Source organism: Papio anubis, chromosome 18 (assembly GCF_008728515.1).
Source record: "Papio anubis isolate 15944 chromosome 18, Panubis1.0, whole genome shotgun sequence".
Taxonomy (NCBI): Eukaryota; Metazoa; Chordata; class Mammalia; order Primates; family Cercopithecidae; genus Papio; species Papio anubis.
In genome coordinates, this window is record NC_044993.1 from 64,226,532 (window position 1) to 64,247,875 (window position 21,344).

Here is a 21,344-nt window from a genome sequence, read left to right on the forward strand (position 1 = left end):
TTTGTTTTTAAACCACCTCATGTGGCCCCTTCCCTTTGGCCCTTGAGTTTTGTATCAGGTTTAGCTTCTCTTTTTTTGTTGTCTAGTTTGGCAGGTGTATGTTTACATGCCTACTTCATTTTTCTTTCTTCCTTTTTTTTTTTTTTTTTTTTGAGAGAGAGTCTTGTTCTTTCACCCAGGCTGGAGTGAAGTGGCACACTCTCGGCTCATTGCCACCTCCGCCTTCCGGGTTCAAGTGATTCTCCTGCCTCAGCATCCAGAGTAGCTGGGATTACAGGTGCCTGCCACCACGCCTGGCTACTTTTTGTATTTTTAGTAGAGATGGGGTTTTGCCATCTTAGCCAGGCTGGTCTCGAACTCCTGACTTCAGGTGATCCACCTGCCTTGGCCTCCCAAAGTGCTAGGATTACAGGCCTGAGCCACCACGCCCGGTCATCTTTCTTTGCACTCTCCAAGCCTGCTTCAGACTTGTTTCTTGTATCCCTTTTACTATGCTTCAGACTTTTTTCCTCTGTTTCTCCAGGTCTGTGCTTACCTCGTAACATTTGGCTTTTGAAGAATAAAATTTCCTTGTTCTCTTCAGAAACAGAAACTTCTTCATTTATAAGCTTGATTAAAAGCAGTTCTTCTAGGTAGGATAGGTTTAAAAACGTGATTGCTTCTAGGTTAACACATTCTACATTTATCCTTTATGTGGTCTGATAAGATAAGTTTTAGTTGCTCAATGACTTGATTTCTCTTAATGCCTCCAGCTCTTTCAGAATCATCTAAGTTTTAGGTACAGCATTACAAAGTCATCTTTTGGTTTGTCCACCCCTTTAGGGTTGGCTCATCTAAATCTTTTCTTAAAGAGATGGGAAAGTGGTGATCAAAAGTGGTGATCGTCTCTAATGCTATTTATATTCAAAATGGTGGAGTCCTTGCTTTGTTTATGAAGAAGTGAGAAATCAAGATTATTGATTCACATTATACCAGTAGTGAGACACTGGAGAAGTTACTTCACTTTTGAGCTGCTTTTTATGTTTGTAAAATTAGAATAATCCATCTTCTCAAAGTTGTGATGGAGAAGATATGAATGCAGTCTATAGCATATCAGGTTTCCAAATTGATGTCGAATTCTAGTCCTGGTCCTTTTTATTTTGAAGTCTTTTTTCTTTTTAACATCCCAGGTCCTACACTGATTATTTTTTTAAGAGAAAAGATCTGTGGACAATATCCTTGTTTTTCTTTCTTCAGCAATAAAGACTGTCATCTGCCAAAGAGTCAGCCTTATTATAAAGTTCTGGTTGTTCTGCTGCCCTCTTGACATTTTCTGTAATAGTGCAAATTCAGCTTGGGATCCTCTGTGATGTTTGGATGATTGTTTTTTTTTTTCCTGGAACACAGCTTTACATTGTTTGACGATTGCCCATCCTTTCAGAGTCTACTGTAGACATAGCAGACAAGAAATTAAAGCCACCGGGTGCAGTGGCTCACGCCTGTAATCCCAGCACTTTGGGAGGCCGAGGCGGGCGGTCAATGAGGTCAGGAGTTCGAGACCAGCCTGACCAACATGGTGAAGCCCGGTCTCTACTAAAAATACAAAAATTAGCCAGGTGTGGAGGCGTGCGCCTGTAATCCCAGCTGAGGCAGGAGAACCCGGGAGGCGGAGGTTGCAGTGAGCCAAGATTGAGCCACTGCACTACAGCCTGGGCAACAGACTCCATCTCAAAAAATGAAATAAAATGAAATAATCAAAGCCGGGAAAAGTAATAGAGAAATGTACACAGTGTTGTTGCTTTTACAAAAAGTTCAAGGATAAAGTAAAGATGTTGGTTAATGCTGTTAAAGACATACTGGTGATTTTCTGCTGGCACAGAAGTTCAAAAATAAATTGCAGTGACTTAAATTTTCAAATACTTTTTTCAACTAGATGAAACCACTGAAAGGTAGGGGTCATTTTACCAAAACCCAGGTGGAGTATACACAAAGAATCAAGTCTGGGAGATCTATTGGGAATGGTTGAGTTACAGGAAGCTGTTGGGAACTGGAAGGAGAATGAGAATATACCCAGGGAAATAAAGCTTTTTGTTTCCACCATGCTATTTGGTTTTAGTGTTGAGCCGTCAATCAGAATTAATTTTTCCTTCTAAAAAGTTTGTCGCTGTCTTCAGGTTGTTCCTGAATCTTGGTGCTGAATCTGTCAGTAGGAGTGCATTTCCACAATGACGTGGTAAATGCAGATGAGCGTGGCCTGAGGCATGTGCAATACTTAGACATCTGTTGAATGATGTGATGCAAGTTATTTTAGGTAGTTCCATTACAGATAACTAATCTGTTTCTGTTAAAAAATTTTTTTTTAACAAGACAAGCTCCAGGACTGTGTTAAGTCAACACTGAATTTAGACATTAAGATTAAATTTTATATATAATATTTTCATTATGACTGTAATCATTTCAGTTTATATTACTGATACAGAGGCCACATCATGGTATTCACTTTGGTTAGCTTGTAAAATGGTTTTCTTTAGGAGGGAATACAGTTTGACTCTAATGATCATGATACATGTTTTCTTTTTCTTTATTTCTAACAGAAAGCGTGGATACCCATCAACGAAGTTTTGATATTGGAATTCAGATTGGCTATCAGCGACGCAATAAGGATGTGTTGGCTTGGGTTAAAAAACGCAGAAGAACTATTCGTAGAGAAGATTTGATCAGCTTCCTGTGTGGAAAAGTTCCTCCACCACGAAACTCTAGAGCTCCCCCAAGACTGACTGTAGTGTCCCCTAACCGAGCTACTTCAACGGAAACTAGCTCATCTGTAGAGACTGATTTGCAACCCTTCCGGGAAGCCATAGCTCTGCATGGTAAAGCCGTTTAAACATATTTCTTTGGAAAAATGGTTAAGAGGGTGCCTGTGGACCCATTTTTCACTTTTAGGTTTAGGTCCAGATATGCTGTTTTTTGTCTATTACAGTAAACAGCTTGCTCTTGAAATGTTTAATAGAATGTAAGCTAAACCTTATATGGGCGATTTCTGTCAGATAACCCATCCTAGAAAATGTTTTTAGAAAGTTAGTTTGAGCTTATTGGTGTTAAAATTACATATCTTTCTGCAGTGTTGATTAGAATTTATCGCTTTACACTTATGTGTTGTACATGTTTTTCTCCTCTTCTGAAGTCAAAGAGGAAGTCCTTGTGTCTTCTGTTATATTTCTAATGGTCCATGACAGGCAAGTAAGGTGGGAGATTGTTGGGTTAGTTCTCATGGGACCTGGGACCTCCCTTGATACCTTTCTTACTTGGTCTGCTATAGATGGTGGGAGAGGATGGATGTAAGACTCGACCTTATGCCTATCGTCCCGTCCCTCAGGTTCCTTGCGCTTTAAGAGGCGGGCCCAGCAGAGTGCAGCCAGTGGACAGGTGGATCGCTGTCTCCCCAGACCAGACCTGTCATAAGAAGGCACTCTTGGCTAGGGGATTTTAGTATTGCTGGAGAAACCCAGGGAATGTAGTCAGTGATAAGTCTGTTGTTGCTTGTTGCTCTCTAATACAGACTTCCAAATAGAGCTGGGAGAGTTAACCTGTGTGACAGCATTTAATACTGCTTAAGGAAAGAAAGCAACAGAATAATAAGACTTGCTTGAAACCATGGTGAAAACGTGGACCACGCAGATGGCTAAGGAGGTAGAAGTAATTAGGTCATGAATTCTTTTTTTTTTTTTTTGGAGATGGAGTTTCGCTCTTGTGGCCCGAGCTGGAGGGCAGTGGTGTGATATTGGCTCACCGCAACCTCCGCCTCCGGGTTCAAGCAATTCTCCTGCCTCAGCCTCCTGAGTAGTTGGGATTACAGGCATGCACCACCACGCCTGGCTAATTTTTTAGAGACAGGGTTTCACCATGTTGGTCAGGCTGGTCTCGAACTCCCAACCTCAGGTGATCCACGCCACCTCGGCCTCCCAAAATGCTGGGATTACAGGCGTGAGCCACTGCGCCTGGCCATGAGTCTTGTTGACAGTTAACATTTTTGGGCCATAGTACAAGTCATCTAAAACAAAGTAACCTGGTAAGGTACTAAGAAATAGTGGGATATAAAGAAACTTTATTGAAGTTGAATCATTGAAACTTTAATACCTGTAGAGATTTTGTTCTCTCTGGCAAACTGTATCCTGAAACCCCAATGTTGTTTTTTCTGTGATAGTGTTTAGGAGAATTAAAAACAAAAACATGAATTGCAGGAAAGTTCAGGTTGTATGGATGCAGTACTTAAGACTGCACGCTGTTCCTGATAGAGTGGAGTAGTTAGGCTGTCAGAACTTTGGAAGCTCGGGCAAAAATGGGATTGATCTGTTGATACTGAATTAGAGAGTTTCACATCTTTTCCCCTAAAGTTTGGGAAAACAGTTAACTAGAGGTGTACATAGTTTGTTAGATTAATTTTAGTGCATGGTAATATTTGATGCAGTTGTCTCAAGTATTGTGATATTCTTCCTTTATTAAGAGGGTTGTGGCTCATTCCATGCTTCTCTTAAGGTATCTTTTTTACTCTATTGTACTGTTACATTTTAGAGGAGAGTTTTAAGAAACATAAAAACCACACTTGTTATCTTAAGGTAGCGGTAGTGTACATAGTAGTAAAAAGGGCAAGCCGGCACCCTCTGCCCTCAAAAAACTGTATCCTCCAACTCCCATGTATTTTCTTATATTGCAAGTGTTCCATCTGTGATTTATTGTTTTCCTGAACTTTGGGAGTTTTAAGTAATGATACAGTTGAAGGGACTGTTTATAATTTTCACATGTTTAAGTTGTGAGGATTTAAAACTTAAATATAAGGTTTTGTGTAGGAAAAAATGATCTTTACCTCCAGTAAATTTCTTATGTAGCACTAATCCAGTACGGATTGGAGACAATGCAGTCTTACTCTTAGGGTTCATACCTTTAATTCATGGGTTAAAACAGTGTTGTGGTGAAGTAATAGGGCCCCTTGAAAGACTCTACAGAAACATAAATTATACTGAGTTGTGCTCTACTGGTTTGTGAGAACATCAGTGTATTAAGGAGAATGGTAGTTTAATTTGAATATTTAAAGTAATTTGAATGGTTCTGGTACTAGGGCCATTGTTAACTACTAATGCTGATTAGTGACTTTAACTGGGTGTCCTTATTATCTGATTTGTTTGAAGTGAACACTGTTATGGTGCTCTTTTAAGATGTACTTGGAAACACCATAGTTAGGGTAAATACAATGCCAGAATTCAGTCTTGCATATTATTTGCTTAGCCAAATTCATGAAGTAAAAGGCCAAATTGAAGTTTTTGGAGTTTTGCATTGAGGGTGGGTCTAAATTCATGTGTTCGGAGAGTAAAAGGACATGGGAAAAGAATTGGTATATTGAGGCAGGCTTGAGTTTATAATCAAAGCAAACTCCAACGTTCCTCTTCATGTCCTATGTATTTAAGAGAGGACAGTTTTCCCTCAGTTTTTTTTCCCCTTCCTTACCCCTATCCCCATGAAATACAGCCCAACCAAACAAACATGTTCTTAAGTTAAAGGAATATGGCAGACTTGATGCCTGCTGAATATTTCATGTAGATAGAGTGTGACAATGAATGAGATCCCAAGTCATTACCCTTGTAAGCCTCGGAACCCAGTTTAGTGGGAGAGACTAATGTAAACAGGTTTAATCAAAAGTTTATCAATTGGCCAGGTGCTGTGGCTCACACCTATAATGTCTGCACTTCGGGAGGCCAAGGTGGGTGGATCACTTGAGGTCAGGAGTTTGAGACCACCCTGGCCAACATGGTGAAACTTTCTCTCTGTTTAAAGAAAAAAAAGGTATATCAATTTATGGTTATCAAACAGGTTTGTTTGTTTGTTTGTGTGTTTGTTGTTTTGAGACTGAATCTTGCTCTGTAGCCCAGGCTGAAGTGCAGTAGCGTAATCTCGGTTCACTGCGACTCCCGCCTCCTGGGTTCAAGTGATTCTCATGCCTCAGTCTCCCGAGTAGCTGGGATTACAGGCGCCTGTCACCACGCCCAGCTAATTTTTGTATTTGTAGTAGAGACAGGGGTTTCACCATGTTGGCCAGGCTGGTCTTGAACTCCTGACCTCAGGTGATCTGCCTCAGCCTCACTGCTTGCCCCTAAGTGCTAGGATTGCAGGTGTGAGCCACTGCACCGGCCTCAAATAGTTTTTATCAAAGCTACTTCAATTAGTGCTAGCAGGGCTTAAAGACTAATGCAGTGCTTTATTTTGACACTTGTCTGCAACATACTGCTTTTTTTCCTGTGTCCTGTGGGACCTAGTCATTTGTGTGTTAGACTCACAGAGGAATTAAAGAGATAAACATGCATGTGCTAAATAGATTTCTGTCTTGCTTTGTTATTCTGTCTTAAAATAACATTATAAATTTCCCAAGAGTTAAATTAATACTAATAACTGGTAACTCGTTTTTATGTAAACAGCATACTTGAGCCCAGAAATCTTCTGGACTGCTTTATGGATCTCTGCCTGCCCTTCTCATTGGTCCTCTGTTCATCCCTTCTCTTCTAGAGCTTCTCCTTACCTTGGCTTCTCTTCTGCCACATTGGCCTGCCTGACCTGTCCTCAGGCCCCATCACTGCCCTAGATTACGTTCCCCACCTCTTCACTTCCAAATCTGGGCCTCTCGTTTAGATCTTCTCTTCTGACTGCCAGACGGCATGTCCCACTGTCCTCCGGTGTATATCTCCAAAGTGTCCCACGGGCATTTGTCTCAGATGAAGTTTCAGGTTGGACTCATTCTTCTGCCCCAACAGCAGAATGACTCATCGAGCCATTCAGCACATTCTCTATATGGCAGATTCGGTGCTGTCTCTGGAAATACATCAATATACAGCGATTCTTTTTTCTGTTGAGGCAAACATAGATTTGGACAATTTCTATTCAGGTCATGAATGTGGTATGTGGAAGATATTCTGAGAGCAGAAAGGGATGTTTTACAGCACAGCCAGCTGTGTGGCGCTCATGGCAGGCCCTCTGGAGGAGTTGAGCCTGGGCTCTTGGGCTAATGTTTCAGCTCTCACTTCCTTCTGAGCTGTTGTTGCCAGTCCATCTTTCATGAGACCATTGGAATGATCTTTCTGGTCTTGTCACTTCATGGTTTAAAGTTTCCCCGGGGCCTACACAGTGAAGTCCAAATTCAGCATGGTGTATTACAAGACCCTTATGATCCAGTGTTAACCAGGGGTTAGGTATCCTAGCCATACTGTTTATCTCTTGAATACCTCTGTGCTGTTTGATGAGTCCAGCCCCTACGTGTTCATACCTCACTTCTGTGACACCCTTCCTTCAGGTCTCCCAATCTCTGTAGCCTCCCTGAACTAGGCATTTGCTCTGCTGCTTGATTTGTTTCTGTGACTGTCCCATTCCCCTCGGCACACATGATAGCATGGACCTTGTCTTGGTCCTTCTTTTTTTTTTTTTTTTTTTTTTTTTTTTTTTGGCTTTAACAGAACATAGCAAAGAACTTGACATAGATGTATTCTGAGTTTACCACTGGAGTTACCACAGAGGTCTGCTAAGTGAATACAACACAGTGGGGACCCAGAACCTCTAGAAAGGGTTGAGAATTACAGTCCCCCAGATAGCTACAATCAGGAAATAATGTAACCTATTTGCCTAGGGTGCTACATACAACTGAGACTTCCATGGGACCTTAGGGTGATAACCATTAAACCTCCTCTTTCAGTGTTTGTTTACTTTGTAAAAGCATCACACTAAGGAGGTTGTCATTTAATCCTCATACCTACCCTGGGTTATTAACACTGTTGATGAAGAAAGGTTTACTTGGCTAAGATATGGAGCAGTTTAGTAAGTGGTAGAATAGATACTCCAGTCCTGTCTCCAAAATGCATATTTTTTTGAATTTGAAAAATTTTTAGTTTTCAATATATTTCTTATTTTTGACTTTTTATTTTCTGTAGAGTTGGAGTTTCACCATGTTGTCCAGTCTGGTCTCGATCTCATGGGTGCAGGCCATCCCCCAACCTCGACCTCCCAAAGTGTTGGGAATACTGGCATGAGCCACGGTGCCTGGCCTCAAAATGCACACCCTTAACCACTATACCCTTACGTTTTTAGATGTGGGATTTTTGTCTACCACATCGTCCCCACTAAGACCTAGGGCTTAGGTGTTGAGGTGGGAAAGATCTTTAGGCTTTTCTTCTCAAAATTAATCAGAAACGATGTGAATTTTATCTCTCTTTCTGTGGTTTTCCCTATAAGCAAATCTGGATTAGTAGACTTAAAGGTGAATAAACAACTGTATCCCTGGTTCACTGGTTAGGAAGAGTACGTAGTCTTTGTGTATAGGCTATTTTCTTTGGTAACCTTGGGCAACGTGCTCCACCTCACCAAGACAGTCTCCTTTGTGAAAGGTGATATAAGATAATACATTAAATGAGAACCCAGGCAGGTTACCTACCCTACCATGACACTGGAAGTATTCTTTGCCTTGAGGAAAGGAGAATTCTGGTTTGTTCCGGGTCCTATGGGTACTCTCTTTTCCCCTGGGCAATTTTACTATAAAAATAGACCAAGGATCTCAAGGCCCAGTGGCTTTTGCCTTCTGGGATACTTTTTGCCTCCCTGTTTAGTAAAGGTCACATTTTAAATTGCAGCTAACACGCTGGAGGGGGTCAGATCATTTAGAACTTTGACTCCTTAAATATTACTTGCTAAGATCTTGAGCTTGTCTGATGTTGTGACCGACTAGTGAAGTTGGTTACATTGTCTTTCTCCTCACTGGAGGGAGAGATTTGGAGTTGCCCTGTCCAACCCAGTGCTATCTCTGGAAAGGGTTGGATTGAAATCTGGGCTCCCTTCATTCTGAGCTGTCATCATGGGGGTTAGGTGAAAAGGGTCCCGAGTAAGAAGATGGCGTGGGTCCTAGGGTGGGGAGCCAGATGCCAAGTCAGACTTCACTCAGTAGCTTTATGCAAAGCCCCACTCTGACTCGTAGCATCTCATAGGTGATCTCTGCAAGTTGCTGACCCTGATTCAGACTGTTTCATAAAAATCAGACACTTGGTTTAGTTCCCAAACTGATTTTGATGACATTCTTGACTGCAGGGCTTGGAGGTAACCCCACTGGGTCTGAGTTGTCCCTCTGTAAAGTTACACATCATTTCAGACTCAAAGGCCTTCAGCATGCAGGGTCTGGTGTCATAATAGGCACTGATGGGAACCATTACTATCATTGGCTTTTGGCTTTACTTTTACCAGCTGTGAGTTCCTTTCCTGTTTAAAACAAGTTTTATTTTATTTTATTTTATTTTATTTTATTTTATTTTTGAGACGGAGTCTCACTGTGTCGCCCGGGCTGGAGTGCAGTGGCCGGATCTCAGCTCACTGCAAGCTCCGCCTCCCGGGTTCACGCCATTCTCCGGCCTCAGCCTCCCGAGTAGCTGGGACTACAGACGCCCGCCACCTCGCCCGGCTAGTTTTTTGTATTTCTTAATAGAGACGGGGTTTCACCATGTTAGCCAGGATGGTCTCGATCTCCTGACCTCGTGATCCGCCCGTCTCGGCCTCCCAAAGTGCTGGGATTACAGGCTTGAGCCACCGCGCCCGGCCTAAAACAAGTTTTAAAGACAGGGGGACTTGGGCAAGCCCAGGCAGTCTAGCCTTTAATATAAAAATTTCAAAACAAAGGAAAAAAACTTTGTAAATTGTTTTTTTAAAGCAGTGCTTTGTGAGTTACAAGACAGCAGCAGCTCCTCAGTGTTGATTGCCTAGGCCTTTTTGGTTTGAAAACTCTGCTTTCTTTGTGAATTTGGTGTTAGGAGTTCTTACTGTTATTCTGCAACCTTTACTATTGTCCTTTATTTACTGAACACAGTGAATACCAAGCACTCTGTTTATTAGAGGCTAAGAGTAGGGGCAGGTGATTAAAGAAACAAAAATGCTAATAATCTCCTCAAGGAGTTTCTGGCCTAATAGATTACAGTAGACAGTGTGAAGTATCTAAACGCAGGGAATCAGATTAGGCACAGTGTCATCTCCTTGAGAATTAATAGGCTGCATTTCTGGGTTCCTCCCCCCCCCTGCCTTTTTTTTTTTTTGCCCAACAGAGTCTTTCTGTGGACTGCATGGAACTTCTTATTCTCTTAAATCATTAAGTTGCTTGATAATATTCTTGGATTTGGAGAAACTGGGTGTAGGGCTCTATGAAAAAATCATTCAAAATCGGGTTTAGGGGTATAAGGTTGGATAGGATGTTTTACAAAGAAGAATGTAAGGCAGATAACTAATTTGTCACATCCAAAATAGAAAACTGCTACCTTTTCCCTAGAAAAGGAAAGCTCATTTTAGGCAGCCTAAACCAGTAAGATTTTCTTTCTCCTCCAAGTGCAGATTTTTGTACCCTTTGTTTGTCAAAACCTTCTGTGGCCCTACACATGCCAGAGTGATAAGGAAGTTACCACATTTTTTTGAGAACAAATCACTCCTGATAACATTTCTTAGACAATTGATCATTTTAAGAATAAATTTAATTGTGTTTGGCTGTGTCTTGCCCCTTTCGTGTCACTCTTCTACCTCTTCCATCACTATAGCTAAATATTTAGAAGTATGTCTTGACAGCAGCACGAATGTTTCGATTAAGTATTTTAAAACTGATGGATGGTATGGCCGGGCGCAGTGGCTCACGCCTGTAATCCCAGCACTTTGGGAGACCGAGGTGGGTGGATCACCTGAGGTCAGGAGTTCGAGACCAGCCTGACCAACATGGAGAAACCCCGTCTCTACTAAAAATACAAAAATTAGCCAGGCGTGGTGGCACATGCCTGTAATCCCAGCTACTCAGCAGGCTGAGGCAGGAGAATTGCCTGAACCTGGGAGGCAGAGGTTGCAGTGAGCCGAGATCGCGCCATTGCACTCCAGCCTGGGCAACAAGAGCAAAACTCAGTCTCAAAAAAACAAAACAAAACAAAATAAAACAACCTGATGGTATAGTACGAAAGAAACATCTTGCAGTTTTCTGTTGTAGAGAATTAATTAGAACCAACGTGTTGGATTATACCATTCACCTTTCAGAATCCTTCCTTCTCTCTGGAAACCCACACTCCTCCCAGCAGTGTGTGGAACACAGTTGATTCTTAAGGAATGCTTGTTGAATGTTGCAGTCTGCATCGTCTTGAAATAACAGAACTGTTGATAGCTGTTTAAAAGTAAAATGTGTCTAAAAAACATTTGGAAATTAGATGTAAGAGATTAATGCACCAAAGCAATCTCTTAATTACTTAAAATGAATTATTTCAAAGAATCTTCTTTAATTGAATTTTCTGTGAAGTCTGAAATTTGTAAATTACGCCCCTTTGTTCAAACCAACCCCTGAAAAGAACAGTTAAGGCAATTAAGATACCATTAAAATTTTCAATAAAAAGTTGGCATTTTCTGTGTATTAAGATTAGATGTTAGCTGCTGAAGTTTGTGGAGGTAGGACATAAAGCTTCCAACATCAGTAGTGCAAAATTGTGTAGAACTTGCAGTAACATTTTGTTGAACATTTTTTCATTGCAGTGGAAAGGGCCATGTAGCATGCCTCAAAGACAGGTTATACTCAGCCTGGTGCTTGTTTAAGCAGTTTTTATATTCATTCAAGTTTAATTTTCTCACTGATTTTATGATTAATTTCTTGGAAAATTTGAAAGTTTTCAATAAGTAAATGAGTATCTTGTTATCCCACTATATAGAGATTAACTGTAGTTCAATGTTTGGTGCATTTTCTTTTAGTCTTTTTTTCAATGTATAAATATTAAAATTATTTCATAGTTGAGATCATACTGCATATATGATACTGTATCTTGCTTTTTTCATTTTAACGTCGTGAGCAATTTTCCCATGACATTAAAAACTGTCTTTGAAAAATGGAAAGCATTTGGGGCTGTCAGCATAACTGAAAATGTTTTCTTGGTGTGACACATGTATCTTTGTAATTGGTTTGATTTAGTGTGCTTTATTTCAATAAAAATTCAGTATTATAATTTACAGATTGGGGTGGGGAGTGGTATCTACTTCAAATTACCGAAATCTTCCTAGTAGAATTCCTTTTTAAATGTTTGAACTCCCCTGGTACATCTTAAACACGACATTGACACTGCAAGTGCTTGGATGTCCTGGCACCTCAGAACACAACTTTGTGCAAAAGGAGTGCTGTGCATCTGAATAGTGCAATTCATTTCCAATGCAAGAATGCCAGTTTCTTAGGGCCCCTGGTCAGGATATTACCCACTTTGTTTAAGTTGTGATTTCAAATCCCATTTTCTATGGGAGATAACACTGGTGGAACAGATCTGCAGAGGGCCCTGCACCTGCGCTGGTGGATCAACGGTGTCTTCTCACCTCCCAGGGCTAGCTGCCTTACCTTCCCTCATGTGGTTTAAGTGGCTGGGAAGCAGATAGACAGTGTAGATGAAGTCCTGGGCCACTGGCTGCTGGACTGAGGCAGTGAGATGACTGGACTGCCATTTGTTCTTTCTCTGCCTGTATGTGACCTCTAACTATGTGCCTGGAAACTGAATTACATGTAATTAATGCTGCAAACAGGATTTTCTTACTGCCTAAGCATGAACTTGGTGTGAAAATAATAGTTAATAATTTACCATGTAACTTGGATTCTTATAACCTGGACTGTAAATTTGTTTTAGCTCCAGTGGGAGTTTTCCTTTTCAAAGTGTGATGAAACCATCCTCATCTTTTTCCACCCCTGGACTAATCATTTAAAATGGATACAGAAACTTTAAAACTGCTGAGTTTATCTTGTGTTAAGCGATTAAGACTTCTCTGTCTAATCATGCTGCTTGTTCTGCTTTTGTCAATTGATATTCCCGTAGCCCTTTTGAAAAAGTATGTTTTTGGTAGAAATTAAGTTGTATGCCCTCAGGACTTACAACTTGGTTTTGTTTTTGTTGTTTTTGTTGTTTTTTTTTTTTAGTTCTGAAGCATGTTTAGATTTTTCTGTACTTGTATAGGTCTGATTATGTGGCTTAGCTAAGGTTTCCTAAAGCATCTTCTAGTAGCTGTCATTGGTTTGTAAAATAAAATTTGGGCTGTCAAAATGCACCTTTTTTGGTTGTTAATCTTAATTATTTTTGACCTTTGTGAAAAGTCTTTTTGGGGAAGATTAGGTAGGCAAACTTTGAAAATATTTTCACTGCTATGAGAGTCAGTCATAGATCATATTGCACATTACAGTTATCAAGCTAAACACCCAGGTTATACACCCAGTAGAAAAAGTTGATTTCCCAGAAACTGCTGGAATTTTCAGATTGACCAAATTGATGTTTAACACATCTTCTTTTTCATGAAGAATGGCAATTGAAACAATAAGGAACATTTGCTTGAAATCCCTAGTCCACTTCTGATACAGTGTTTTGAGCCTTCCATATTTGTTGTTAGGTATTAAACATGCTGCCGTGGGACTCCTATGTTAACAACGGCATTGAGGTGGGGTTTGTTGAATTCTTTTTGTCATTTGAAATGACAAAGGGGATCTTGATTTTAATTATTGAAATAGCCCAGTTTATTGCTGAATGTGCCCATATTTTGCCATTATACCTTTTGGATTATGAAACAAGTATGAAAGGTTATCTTTGAAGAACGTGGGCACCTTGTAATATGTTACAGGCTGAGACTAGGATATAAGAAGGCATGGCTCTCCCCTCAAGTTTAGTCTTGCTGTAGAACTTTAAAAAAAGCCAACAATGGGGATAATTGAGTTTTAAACTTGATGGCAGTGATTTAAGTGAAGAGAACCACCTGACTTTATTTCCTGGTGTTGGAGAGGTGAATAAACATCAACAGCTGAGCCTTGGATGTCAGTGGATTTCAACATGAGGGGGTAGGACTTTGAGGTATTATTCTTTTTCAGAATTCAATGAATGTTATGTGCCAGGCACTGTGTTAAGGTCATTAGATGGAGATGAAAAGATATTTTCTATAGGAAGAGGTGGTTGGTTGTACCATGCTATAGAAAAATAGCTCAAGATGTTTTTTGTGGTTTGTTTTTTAAAAATAAGCTTGTGCCGGTTGAGGAAGAGGAAGTGAAGTTCCTTTTTGATGGTGTTGAGTTTGAGATGTCCAGTAGGCAGTTAGAAATCTGGGAAGGCCCTTGAGCTCATTAGTCCAGTTTTAGGTAACGTGTGGGTAAGGTAGGGGTTGAGGATATCACCCAGGGTGACACCAGCCTTTCAGGAACAGAAAGGAACCCCCCCACCAAGGCGACTGAGGAGGGAGCAGAGAGTTTCAATTTCAAGGAGGAGGAAAGAGAAGCCAGTAGGAGAACCAGGAAAGGAGCCTCAGAAGAGAGTGCTGGGGAATAGATGGGCTGACTCAGGGAGTGACAGACATTTGCAAATGTTGAAAGAGATAGTTGCAGGCCTCACTATTTCAGAGAGCTGCAAATTGCATGATGTTGGTAGTGGGGATTCGGTCTAAGGGTGAAGTGAAGAGGGCAGGAAGGGAAGGGAGAAAAACTGTTCAAAGAGATGAGGCCTAAGAGGCAGGCTGACCCTAGGACCAACCTGCAGCCACCTTTTTTTGCTAAAATACTCTAGGCTTGGAAAAGGATCAGAATGGGATCCTAGGAATATAGATTACACTTGAGTGAGAGTCCCAGCTCTTGTTTACTACCTGTTGACCTTGGGTGAATTACTTTTAAACTTGGATTTTCGTCTGCAGAATGGAGATATTATAGGTATCATAGGAAGTAATTGAAATAGTACCTGATGCAGGAAGTACTCTCACGTTAATGCTTTTATTTTTTAATAGGTGCTAGCCTTGGAAAGGTTGAGCGGCCAAAGAGGGACAGTTTGATTTTCTCTGACCACCAGCGGGAAGGGAGGATGCGTCTTCTGCAGGAAGAGCAGCCAGGGGATTGGTTGGATTAGTGCAGAAAGGAATGGGGGGACATCTAGAGTTCGGAGTTGAGCACCTCAGAAGGGAGTTGTGGCCCGGAGGACATTGTCAGCATGTGCGATGATAGTGAGAGGCCATGGTTTTGAGAACATTCACGGAATATTTGGTGGAGAAAAACATCAGGGGGAATGATTTGATGTGATAGGAGGCAGAGACTCTTCAACTTAAAGTTCAAATTTAAACTACATATTTATGGAATTCATGATTAGAAAGAATTGGGCCCCTGTCAAATGAAACCTCTAAGCTTACTTGAAAATCTAAGATGTAGGTCCTATTATTTGAAAATTGATTATACTAAATTGTGTTATAAATTTAGTCAAGCAATAACAGATCCCTAGGTGAGGCGAGAATAGTGGAAGGGGAAATTCCTAAGGCAGATCACTGCCAATGACGGTAGGTTTTTAAAAATGCAACTGTGGTTCACGTTTCCTGGCCTGACTCGTACTTTCACAGGTTTATCCTGAACATTTAGGAGTGGAATGTAAGTTTGGCTCCTTAACTGTGTAAGAGTTTAAGGAAAGGAATGAGTATCCATGAGTGCTGGGTATATTCTGGATTCAGTAAAGTAACTTTCTTTTGCTTTTGAGGTGGAGTTTTGCTCTTGTCACCCAGGCTGGAGTGCAGTCTCGCTTCATTGCAACCACCGCCTCCCGGGTTCAAGCGATTCTCCTTCTCAGCTTCCAGAGTAGCTGGGATTACAGGCACCTGCCACCACGCCCAGCTAATTTTTGTATTAGTAGAGACGGGGTTTCACCATGTTGGTCAGGCTGGTCATGAACTCCTGACCTCAAACGATCTGCCCGCCTCGGCCTCCCAAAGTGCTGGGATTACAGGTGTGAGCCACCACGCCCAGCCCTGGATTCAGTAACTCTTAATGTTGAAAACAAAGCAGCAGGATTCTTCACAACCTCTCCCCTGCCTCCTTCTCTGAAGGATTAGAGAGGATCATGATTGAGGCTGTCCTGAAGGATATCTACCAAGTACATTCCAGACCTTATGTGATCACATAACCCGATTTGTCCAGGGTAGACTGACTTTGTACCTGGTGTCCCAGTAGAAGTTTTAACAGTTACTCTTTTCGGGCTCAACAGTAATACTGTTTTGGATGATAAATTATGTGATCACCTTATCTAGAGGGGATGTTGGAACAAGCCCGGCCAGGCCTGGAAGTGATTTCTGGCTCTCCTGAATACTTCACACACATACACACTCATCAGAGGGGTCTGTTGGGATGGTAACTTTGGGTAACCAAAAATGTCTTGTCTTTAAAGCAAATGCTCCTGTCCTTATCTGTAAATTGTGTGCGGTACCTACCTCATAGATGGGAGAATTTCATGAGATATTTGTACACCTAGCATGGTGATTGACACATAGTAACTTTTAGTAATTGGTAGTTACCAATATTGTAGATACTGGTAGTATTACCAATAAGATATATGTCAAGACCACATGGTATGTTTTTCCAGAATAAAACTTAATTGCTTGCCAGTAATCCCTTATAAAGAAAATAGGCAGACATGCTTTGACATTGTGACAACATGGAAAGTAAGTGGGTTGCTTTCAAAAGGGTTAAATAATTGAGCAACTCTAAAACCTTTTTTCTTCTTCCTAGGTCTTAGTGGTGCAATGGCTAGTATAAGCGTGCGTTCGAGTACCCCAGGCTCTCCTACACATGTAAGCAGTGGATCGAATGCTAGTCGAAGGAGAAATGGACTCCATGATGTCGATTTGAACACTTTCATATCAGAAGAAATGGCACTCCACTTGGACAATGGTGGAACTAGAAAGCGTACCTCAGCCCAGTGTGGCGATGTCATTACAGACTCACCAACCCATAAACGCAACAGAATGATCTAAACTGCAAACATTTTCACACCCACCATGCTGCTTGAAAGCCACTTGATCCTCAACATATACTATAATTGCAAAGGAAACATGAGGCCATCTTCCCTTGTTCACTGTTTAAGACAAGTGAATTCTATAGTGGTTGCCATAAAAGGAAGTTCTAGGTATTTATAGTAGATGCCTCTTGTAATTATGGCTTTCTTAAAACTATAATCCTAGCAGAGGACATCAGATACTGTGTAGTCGTTAGCAAGATCATCATAGGCAAACATATATCCGTTCCAAGGCTAAAAGTGACCTTAACTGTATTTATTCTCAAAGGGAAAGGAAATATCAGATGTTTATTTGGTTATAGAATGCTTTTTTTTTTTTTGGGGGGGGGGGGGGTCCATTTCCTGCTGTGTTGAGTATTTTGCTTCAACAGTATTGCCAGGTTCCTAAAATTGTCTAAAAACATGATTTGGCTTCCATTTTTGCAGTTGCACTGTACCGTGCACCTGGTTTCTATATAGTAACAGTGTGCAATTCTAATTATTGGACTGTGCCCTGTTTTTAGTTTTCAAAGCAGTTTCTAATTCTGGTGATTGTGTGATGTAAAGAGGTGCTATGATGGTCATGCAATTAATACTTAATATTGAATCAATGCACAGAGCTTTATTGGATTCACTTTGTGTGTGTTAGTGCTCTAAAGTAGCAATATTAATATTAAACTGCCCCCAGATTAACCCTGTAGGCCTAAAGTACTCAGTTTTAAGACAAACACTACTTCCCATGCGGGGTACTTTCCTTGTGGTAAATGTAAACATGTAGACTGCATTCGAGGTGACCTAAAGTAGAGAGGTCATGAACTTTGAGAATGGGCTTCCTTTTTGGTTCAGTATTAGAGGGAGAGGGAGATGGATGGTGGGGTAGGTTTTCTAGTCTATCATTTTACATTTTTCATGGAGGCCCTGCTTAGTGCAGTTTCCATTGGAGTGGGTGGAAGATGATAAAGCTCTCTTTTATCTACTAATAATGTGATTGCAACTTAAAATAGCAAAACCCAACTCTCCCTGTTCCTCCAATCCCTCTCCTAAAAAGTTCAGTTTGGAATCTCATTCTGGAAAAGATGGAATCGCATGGAGATTCTCTAGCTGTTAGGTAGACCTAAATAAAAGTTCTCAATAGATTCCTCTTTTGAGTAAATATAAGACCTCTTGTAGCTACAATGTTTTAGAGCATGTTTCATCTTCATTTTTAATATCCTGAACTGAATGATAGTGTTTTTTTAGATGAAGAACTGATGTCAGCCTGCCAGGTACTGTAATTTATTCTATCATATTATTATATTATATATCAAGTAGGACAGTGAAAAATGTTTCCTTGCAAACTTGTAGTCCACTATCAGTTACTTCTATTTTTATCCTTAAAAGACCATTGCAAATCAGTGTAAGGGTTTTTCCAGTAATTACTCACAGCACTTTGTTAAAGTTTGCAATTTCTTCAGCCATTTAATAATATCTTTCTGTGAAGAAACTTTGCTGAGTTAACCATAAATATTCATTCATTGATTGGGTGGGATGTGAATGGAATGTTAGAAATGTGTGAATTGAAGTTCTTGTATTCATTATAGATGTAGCCCTTATTTAAAAAAGTGAATTCCATACTAAAACTAGGAATGAAAGTGAGATATTTCTAAATTTTTGCAAAAGTGGATCATTTTTTGTTGACTATAATAGCAGGAAGAATTATAGCAATCTGTCATTTTACCTGAAACAGACAAGCCTATGTATTATGAATACTTTCAAGCTTCCCTTTGGAATATACAAGACATGCATTTGGAGTTACCTTTGTTTCTCTATCGTTGTAAATTTAGATTCTGGAATTGGGGTTTGGTGGTGCAATGTGTTGCTCACAAGTGGTCAGAGCTCCTATTCCTAGAAGGATTTTGAGATGGAGGAACACATATTTAATTCCCCTTTATGCCTTGGTTCTCGTTCCTCCTTCCAAGTTGGATAACAATTTTTTGGTTGTTTTGTTTAAGTTGGTGCTCTGAAGCTTAATCTCAGTACCCTTTACTCTGAATTGTCAAATTTTGATAAAACATGTGCCATTTTTCTTTGGTAAAAGAAAGCAGGTCTTAATGTCTGCCAGAACACAATTTATATGCCTTATTGGCTTCATTAAACTTTTACAAAACTTTAGCATTTGTTACTTTTTTCCATTGCATTTACTTTCAAATGCACCTAAAGCATTTGTCACCCAGTTGCAGCTTTTCCCTTCTCTGTCCCATTGCTCTCTCCTGTTCCCCCACGCACAGAATAAACATGAAGCTCACCGGTAGACGCGTAATGATTTCTCTTAGGAAAACTTACTTCTGACAGCTAGATTTTTGAAATGTTTCCCTGTGCTAGTTTAGATGCAAAACAAATCACGGAAGATTGCATACCTGTGTGGTACTTTAAAAACAAGTTGACTTTTTCAGTTTCTTGAACAGTTAAGGGTGGATTTAAAAACGAAACAGTTCAGTTTGAACAGAACCTCTCTTCGTCGTAAGCCAGATTCTCTGATTCTTTTAGACATCATAGCTCCTTAGTTCTGCTCATGTCGCCCTAACTTGGCATGGGCAGGTTGCAGTTCATCCTTGGACTGCAGTGTTCTGAGCATGGCTGAAATATTACAATGTTTAATATTTTACAGAACAAAATTAATGGAAAGCATTTGGCTGAATCTGAAGACCTGCAGTCAGATTCTTCAATGTGGTTTACCCAACTGGAGTAGTGATAACACACCTTAATCATCAAATGAATAAAAACAAAAAAACCATGGGGCTTGTCTGCAGTTTTGTTTTGGTCATCACATCTGAATAACTTTTTGATGCAATCAAATGAAGTTTAGGCTTCTAAAAAGGAATTAGCTTTCTAAATGTTTTTTTCTAAGGGCTACTGGAACTCGTTAAACTCAAATAATTGTGGCTTTGGGCCTGAAGATTTCCATTCAACAGTGAAAACTGGCTAACTTCCTTTATAGTGAGAGGGACGGCCAACATCCGACCCAGAGGGTTAGTCAACCTCAGAGGCCGGTGCAAGACGCCAAGAGATGATTTTGAAATGGGACCATAATTTTAGAAAATGATGAACAGAATGATTAAGGTTTTGGCCTGGCTACTACCTCTAGTGGTGACTATGTTAGCAGATTAATCTCATTGCATTTTACTTCATATAGTATGTTATAACCTGGCATTTCATTCCTTAGATTGGTAACTGAGGTATTTAGTTTTGGTGAGGATGGGAATCTTCAGAGATACATTCTGGACTTTTGGAATGAAGTGACTAGAAAAGTTCTTCCAGAGGAACCCCTTGTTTAAAGTTGTGTTTATGGTACCTGCTACCCCTTCTTGGAAGGTGTCAGCTTTGATAGTTCAGATGACCTTACCCCATAAGGCCAGCTTCTAGCTTCCCTTTGGAATATTTGTGGTGTGTGATATTTTAGTGGGGGCAGCATTTAAGAGAGGATCAGGCCTGAGCACCCAGGCTGGCTGTCAGACCATGTGTTGTACTGTTGGGTTTGATGGGATGAGATCCAGGGTTTTACTTCGTATAGTGGGACCTGCAGGCTCCTTGTGAAGTTCAGTAGACAGTCGCCTGTGATGTGGCAAGTCAGGTTTTCGATGGCCCCTCATTTTCTTTTTAGTGTTTAAAAAAATGATTTTAAACAGCAAATATTGAGCCACACAGCAGCTTATAGTATATACAAGTCTTTTATACATTAAAATTAATACGGTGATATCTTTTTTTTATTTGAGACGGAGTTTCACTCTGTCATCCAGGCTGGAGTGCAGCGGTACGATCTTGGCTTACCGCAACCTCTGCCTCCTAGGTTCAAGCAATTTTCATTCCTCAGCTTCCCAAGTAGCTGGCAGGCGTCTGCCACTGCACCTGGCTAATTTTTGTATTTTTGTTAGATACGGGGTTTCAAATATGGTGAAATCTTATGACAGAATAGTATTCCCTTGTATGGATGAGCCTTGATACAGGTTCCCGTTTTTTTATAATTAGTAATGCAGCAGTGAATTTTTTTCTTTTTCTTGATTTTTGAGACAGAGTCTCTGTTGCTGGAGTGCAGTGGCGTGATCCCAGCTCACTGCATCCTCTGCCTCCCGGGTTCAAGCGATTCTCCTGCCTGGAACTGTAGATGTGTGCCACCACGGCCAGCTAATTTTATTTTTTATTTTTAATTTTTAGTAGAGACGGGATTTCACCATGTTGGCCAGGCTAGTCTTGAATTCCTGACTTTAAGTGATCTGCCCGCCTTGCCCTCCCCAAGTGCTGGGATTACAAACATGAGACAGTGTGCCCAGCCTGTTTTGTAAGTTTCTCGATGACAAATTTCTGCGGATGAACTATCTGGGTCAAAGGAGTTCATCTATAAAATATTGATGGGTCTTGCCAGAGTACGTTCTGCAAGGTACCAGTTAATACTTCGATCAGAAAGTAAGGGTGCCTGTTCCCTTACACCTTAGCCAGTGTTGGGTATTTACACTCCCTTCGGCAGAAGTGACCTTTCAGTTTTAATCTGCT

General features: G+C 40.6%; 1 protein-coding gene across 3 annotated transcripts in view; it reads left to right on the forward strand.

Moving 5' to 3' along the window:
- Nucleotides 1-19,590, forward strand: part of C18H16orf72 (chromosome 18 C16orf72 homolog) — a 29,792-nt gene extending 10,202 nt beyond the window's left edge. The window contains exons 3-5 of one of the 3 annotated variants that reach the window (XR_002519135.2): nt 2,574-2,849; nt 16,553-18,082; nt 19,465-19,590. Coding sequence is in view for 1 of the 3 variants with exons in the window: in XM_003916520.4 (XP_003916569.1) it covers nt 2,574-2,849; nt 16,553-16,797 (521 nt within the window). In the remaining 2 variants the exon portion in view is untranslated. Of the gene's footprint in view, nt 1-2,573; nt 2,850-16,552 lie in introns of all 3 variants that reach the window. The other 2 variants (XR_641261.3, XM_003916520.4) reach the window with 2 other exon arrangements.
- The last annotated feature ends 1,754 nt before the right edge of the window (nt 19,591-21,344 follow it).